We start from the raw sequence: 6,157 nt of genomic DNA on the forward strand, positions 1-6,157 counted from the left end.
CACTGTATATGGCCATATGGAGGGGACAGACTCCCTTTAAAAATGATTGTTATACAGACATGTAGACTGTAAACCTCTAACATGAAGTCTCTTATTAAGGGTCCATTCACACATCCGTGTATGTTTTGCGGATCCACAAAACACGGACAGCAGCAATGTGCGTTCCGCATTTTGCGGACCGCACATTGCCGGCACTAAGAGAATAGGACATGTTCTATTTTTTTTTAGGATCGGAAGTGCGGGTCCGCAAAACGTGCGGCCCCATAGAAGTGTATAGGTCCGCAAAATCCAGAATGGAATTGCGGATGTGTGAATGGAGTCTTATAGTTTGTGTGCATGTATATATTAGGGCTGCAGCTACCGATTATTTGAATAATCGATTAGCTGTCGATAATTTCATCGATTAATCGGGGGAAAAAAAAAAAACACAAATGTAAAAAAAAAGGGGTTTATATGATTTTACTTGAAAGATTATGTTCAAAGGCCATATTAAAACAAATTGTGAATGGCACTGTTACCATGCTATTGGGGGGGGATCTATGGATGACACTATATACTATAGCATCTTATGCTTTATGTGTCATCCACAGATCCCCCTCCCCATAACAGCACCGGCATCGCCGCTCACAGCAGTATTCCTTAAACGGCAGTAACTTTTACTTTAAATCACCGCACCTTTATTACCTTACAATGAAGCTCCAGTAACAGGCAGAGCGGGCGGCGGCGTAACGTCACTCACGCGACTGGCCTGCTCCGCCTACTTTATGAATGAAGCAGGCGCGTGACATGAGTGAGTGACGTTACGCCGCCGCCCGCTCTGCCTGTTAATGGAGCTTCATTGTAAGGTAATAAAGAAGCAGTGATTTAAAGTTTAAGGACCCACAGGCATAGCACCTGACCTCTCGCCCGTATAGCAACGAATCGGCCGATTATTCGATAACTGGATTTGTTGACAACGAATCCTGTTATCGATAACGTTGATTAATTGTTGCAGCCCTAATATAATAATATATCTCTATATCATATCTTCATCTTCTGTGATCTCGCTCTCTGCTTCTTTTGCTTTCTCTTCTACTCCTGTCTTTGTCATCTCTGTCTCTGTTCCTTTCCTCCTTGGCATGCCTCTCTGTAGTATGTTCTCTTTCGGATCTTTGTGGCCACCTATCTCGTCCTCTGTCTCTTGTGTACTCCTTCCCTCTTCGGTCATAAGGTCTTTCTCTGGAGCGGGACCTTTGTCTATTTTCTCCATGGACTTCTAGGCGGGTGTTACTTGGGAAAAATGGCAAATTAATTGGTTTTCTAAATGGTCTATCTCGGCCTCCAAACCTAAGCTGGCCTGACTCCTTTTTACCACCAAATCCACCTCCTAGCCTGCGGGGGATCCATCCTTTCAGAGTTCTTTCCAGTTCAAAATCCACAAAGACTTCCTGCTGATCGACCACCAGTTTGTTGGCATCTCTATACGCTTTCTTTATGGCATGCTCTTGTTTATATTCAATGAAGGCATAACCCTTTGAAAAACCAGTTATGAAATCCCTAACTAACCGGATCCTCTGGATGTCTCCGTAGCGAGAAAACACCTCTTTTAGTTTTTCTTCAGTGGTTTGTTGGCTTAAACGTGCCACAAACAAAGTCAACTGGGGATCCCCAACCACCCCTTTATTGGGAACATAGCGGGCCAACATCGCCCGCAGAACGGCGCGATCATGAGGTTCTTCATCTGTGCCATCAATACTTCCAGCTTTAAGTGGATGATAGTTCTTTGCGATAGGCGCCCATTCATTCATTTTCTAAATAAAAGAAACATATATGAGATACATAAAATAATGTATAAGAGAAAATGCCATTATTTACAAATACAAGTAACGATTTCTCATAGAGCAGGACTAATAATGAGCTCTTGATATGGTAGTTAGATGTCCATCTACGTCTTTATTCATCCAAATAGCTTTGAATCTGTCCCAGAGGTAAAAGTGGCAATCTTCAAGGTCTTGAGCTGTTTCTTACTTTCATTTTGCTATGATGCCCTGAGCCCTCCATCCAGCTTTCTAGACCTCAATTGCAAAAGCTGTAATAAGCCGCTACTAACAGTACAGAATTGCGCAGTAAATACCAGCATATACAATGAAGCAGACACGCCACCGCAGCTGATACAGACAGTTGATCACCGACGGTGTTGAGTAGGACCCACACCAACGGAATAGTGATGGGATATCTGAAGGACAGGCCATCAATTATATATAAATGGCTGAGTCCTTTAACGAGCATGTAATAGACAACCAAACCAGCGGGTAATGGACCAAACCCGAGTCATCAGAAAGACCACTCCCAGACGACCCTATTACTACTTCAACATGAACTCCTCCAACTCAATACCTCATGTAGGTAGTTACATTCAAGCACCGAATTCCTAGGTGAAATTCACAGCATATTAAGACTACTTTCACACTGGCGTTTCTGGGTCCGCTTCTGAGATCCGTTTCAGGGCTCTCACAAGCGGCCCCAAACGGATCAGTTCAGCCCCAATGCATTCTGAATGGATAAGGATCTGTTCAGAAAGCATCAGTTTGGCTGCGTTTGGTCTCCGTTGCGTTTTTAGACAGTCACTAAAACGTAGCTTGCAGCGTTTTGGTGTCCACCTGACTATGTGGAGCCAAATGGATCCGTCCTGACTTACAATGCAAGTCAAGGGGGACGGATCCGTTTTTCACTGACAATATGGTGCAATTTAAAATGAATAAACAGGGCACTCAAGGATAACAGAGACCAGGTACTATAAGCAAATATTAGCTTTTATTACTACAACGAAAAAAGTTGATAAAACAATGTAGCACAATGTATCACAAATATAACAGATAAAACTATGTATCATAAGGATTGTAACATGGGTAAGCTGTAGACAGAGTAAATTGTGTTTGATGACCAGCTGATAAATGTTCAAAAATGCGATCTAAATAGGCCTCTTAGTCCAATGGGAATGACTCCGAAAATAATGTCAGTATTTCATTAACTGCAGTATTTCAAATAAATATGGCGACGTCACGCCAAAGCAATCTAGGTAGCGGCGTCCCGCTCCTGAATAGCTTGCAAAGAGAGATAATCCGTTACCTTTCCTTCGACCTGTTGTTCATCCGATGATATTACTTTGAGCCTTCAGGTGTTTTTACTCCCAGAATATGCCTTTAGTTGTTTTTAGCACTATTCCATCAGGATATTGGGGTCGGCTCGTTTTTTCGGTTGCGGTCGGTTGGTTGGTAAATTCAATGTTTCAGTACAGCAATGGGGTGTAGCACCAGACGCGTTTCGGGGTTCAACCCCTTCCTCAGTGGCACTGAGGAAGGGGTTGAACCCCGAAACGCGTCTGGTGCTACACCCCATTGCTGTACTGAAACATTGAATTTACCAACCAACCGACCGCAACCGAAAAAACGAGCCGACCCCAATATCCTGATGGAATAGTGCTAAAAACAACTAAAGGCATATTCTGGGAGTAAAAACACCTGAAGGCTCAAAGTAATATCATCGGATGAACAACAGGTCGAAGGAAAGGTAACGGATTATCTCTCTTTGCAAGCTATTCAGGAGCGGGACGCCGCTACCTAGATTGCTTTGGCGTGACGTCGCCATATTTATTTGAAATACTGCAGTTAATGAAATACTGACATTATTTTCGGAGTCATTCCCATTGGACTAAGAGGCCTATTTAGATCGCATTTTTGAACATTTATCAGCTGGTCATCAAACACAATTTACTCTGTCTACAGCTTACCCATGTTACAATCCTTATGATACATAGTTTTATCTGTTATATTTGTGATACATTGTGCTACATTGTTTTATCAACTTTTTTCGTTGTAGTAATAAAAGCTAATATTTGCTTATAGTACCTGGTCTCTGTTATCCTTGAGTGCCCTGTTTATTCATTTTAAATAATATACTGTATTGAGAGAGTGGTCTCAATTCACAGGAGCACCTGGTGTGGTTTCAGTGTCTTAGTGCGACATTCCTTAATTTAATATGGTGCAATTGAAAACAGATCCGTCCCCTATTGACTGTCAATGTAAGTCAAGACGGATCCATTTTGACTTAGACTTTTTTTTTAATGAATAATGCAAATGGATCCGTTATGAACGGATACAAACGTTTGCATTATCGGTGCGGATCCGTCTGTTCAGATACAAGACCAAACACGAGTGAGAAAGTAGCCTAACTATGTTTGTGGTTTTAGCAGCAGATTTCACCCTTTTCTAATTAAGGGTGAGATGTGCTGCAAAACCGCACCAAAAACCACTGTTAGAAATTGTGGTTTGGGTGCAGAAACATGGCGGGTAGCTCATACCTGGTGTAGATTTCAAAATTTGGTGCACAGGCCTGCTGAAATGCGCCCCTTAATAATTGTGGTGCATCTCATGGACACAGTCCTTTTCTCTACGGTTGTGTATAAAAGATTCAATTAAAAAGTGACATTTTTGGCGTTCTTTCTCCGTACAGGTCTTTATTAGCGCAGTGTTGTCATGCTCTAGGTGTGATGTGTCCTTTTTTTAAGGTTTTCTGAGTCATCAAACATTCCCACTCATTGAGTTGGGGAACCTTGTTAGATAAATGATCTATGAAGGCTGGGTTTCCACATCCAGGTTTTTAGATGCAGTTTTTGAAGCCATAGCCAGAAACGTATTATAAACACAGGACATGTAGCGGAGTCTCCTCCTAATGAATCCACTCCTGGCTTTTAGGCTTAAAAAACATCTGAAAACCTGAACATGGAAACCCAGCATCAGGGAATGGGAATATATCAATGTGTCAGCCTCCTCACAAATGGTGACAGGGTATATATCTAAATGAAAAGATGAAGAACATAAAGGAAGAGATGGCCGAACCTTCACTGGGAGAACCAGGATCAGCAGATCTTCTCAGCACCCACCAGTTCTGGAGCTTCTTGGTTACTGGGGAAAGACAGAAGAGGACATTCATCAACACAATAATCTCAAGCACAGACAAACCAAACAGGAGAGGCTGGCAACATGACTGGTAGAGGGGGCATATACCCCCGACCAAGCTGGAAGTGAAAAGACTCCAATCCAGCTGTGTATAACACACAGTGACAATGGAGAGCCCACACTTCCAGGAGGGGTAGTGCCAACGACGACAATGCTGGTTAGTTCCTCTCTAGACTGGCATATACAGGTGAAGGCTATAGAGCAGAGATCAGCAACCTTCGGCACTCCAGCTGCTGTGAACTACAACTCCCAGCAACTACTCGGCTGTTCTTGTAAGTCCCACAGAAGTGAAACGAGGATTCTGAGAGTTGTAGTTGCAGAACATCTGGAGTGTCGGAGGCTGCTGATCCCTGCTAGTGAGGGTTGCCTGTCCTATTGCTGGGCTTCTATTAATAAAAGCATGTTCACACAATGGATTTGGATTGCGTCAAAATCCGCCACGTATCCCACTGCAATTTCTGCCATGGTTTTTCATTTTGAATGCTGCGGTCCTCCACTCTCAGTTTTGCTCCATTAAATGGAGCTCAGGCTCCTGCCACGACTTTCGGACACGTCCACGCGGTAACAATGCTAATAATGGACATGTACATTCTTGGCGCTGTCTAAAAAAATCCACAGCTGCAAGAACTGCGGCATGGCGTCCAACTGAAAACAATGAGAGGGAGGCAGTTTAAGAGCAGATTCAGAGCAGTTTTCAGCACCAAATCTGCACTGAAACCGATGCCAAAAATCCGTAGTGTGAACACACCCCTTCAGGAGAATGAGAATTTTCCTTTGAAACGTTTACTGAAAGCCTCAGTGTGCCAGGGTGAGCTAAAGGTAGCATAGGGGCAATACCTGGTGGGCACAGTGTATGGGATCTGTAACCCTTATCACCCGCCAGCAGCTAATGTCGTGTGTGTGTGTGGTGCAGACCCCCCTCCCCTACAACAGCTTGATCTGCTCGCCATGTAACCGGTCGGGTCGCCCCGGTGCCTATATTTATCCAAGCGTTTTTGTGCAGTACCTACCACGTACCTACCGTACACCGGAATCGACAGCGGACCAGAGAACCAAAGTGCGATCAACATAGACCAATCTGAATGTTCCTTTCCCTCAATGAGCACGTCTATTGGACGGCTGATCCTGAGGCTTGGAACGCAGTACGTCACAGGGTGGGC

At 43.7% G+C, this 6,157-nt stretch overlaps 1 protein-coding gene across 3 annotated transcripts; it reads right to left on the bottom strand.

Moving 5' to 3' along the window:
- Window positions 1–832: 832 nt before the first annotated feature.
- On the bottom strand, window positions 833–6,074 carry SNRNP35 (small nuclear ribonucleoprotein U11/U12 subunit 35). Of its 3 annotated transcripts, none has more exons than XM_044290248.1 (3): window positions 6,015–6,074; window positions 4,878–4,943; window positions 833–1,790 (listed from the first exon to the last, which is right to left on the bottom strand). In XM_044290248.1, exon 3 carries the CDS (start codon window positions 1,785–1,787, stop codon window positions 1,029–1,031), a length of 759 nt encoding a protein of 252 aa, XP_044146183.1. In that variant the 5' UTR covers window positions 1,788–1,790; window positions 4,878–4,943; window positions 6,015–6,074; the 3' UTR covers window positions 833–1,028. The 3 variants fall into 3 exon arrangements, with proteins under 3 accessions (XP_044146183.1, XP_044146200.1, XP_044146192.1); XM_044290265.1 differs by having other exon boundaries at window positions 6,019–6,070; XM_044290257.1 differs by having other exon boundaries at window positions 6,008–6,055.
- Window positions 6,075–6,157: the final 83 nt, after the last annotated feature.

Source organism: Bufo gargarizans, chromosome 1, assembly GCF_014858855.1.
Source record: "Bufo gargarizans isolate SCDJY-AF-19 chromosome 1, ASM1485885v1, whole genome shotgun sequence".
Lineage (NCBI taxonomy): Eukaryota > Metazoa > Chordata > Amphibia > Anura > Bufonidae > Bufo > Bufo gargarizans.

Excerpts from the sequence above, each read along its gene's own strand:
- SNRNP35 (XM_044290248.1), bottom strand. The coding sequence starts at position 1,787 with ATGAATGAATGGGCGCCTATCGCAAAGAACTATCATCCACTTAAAGCT.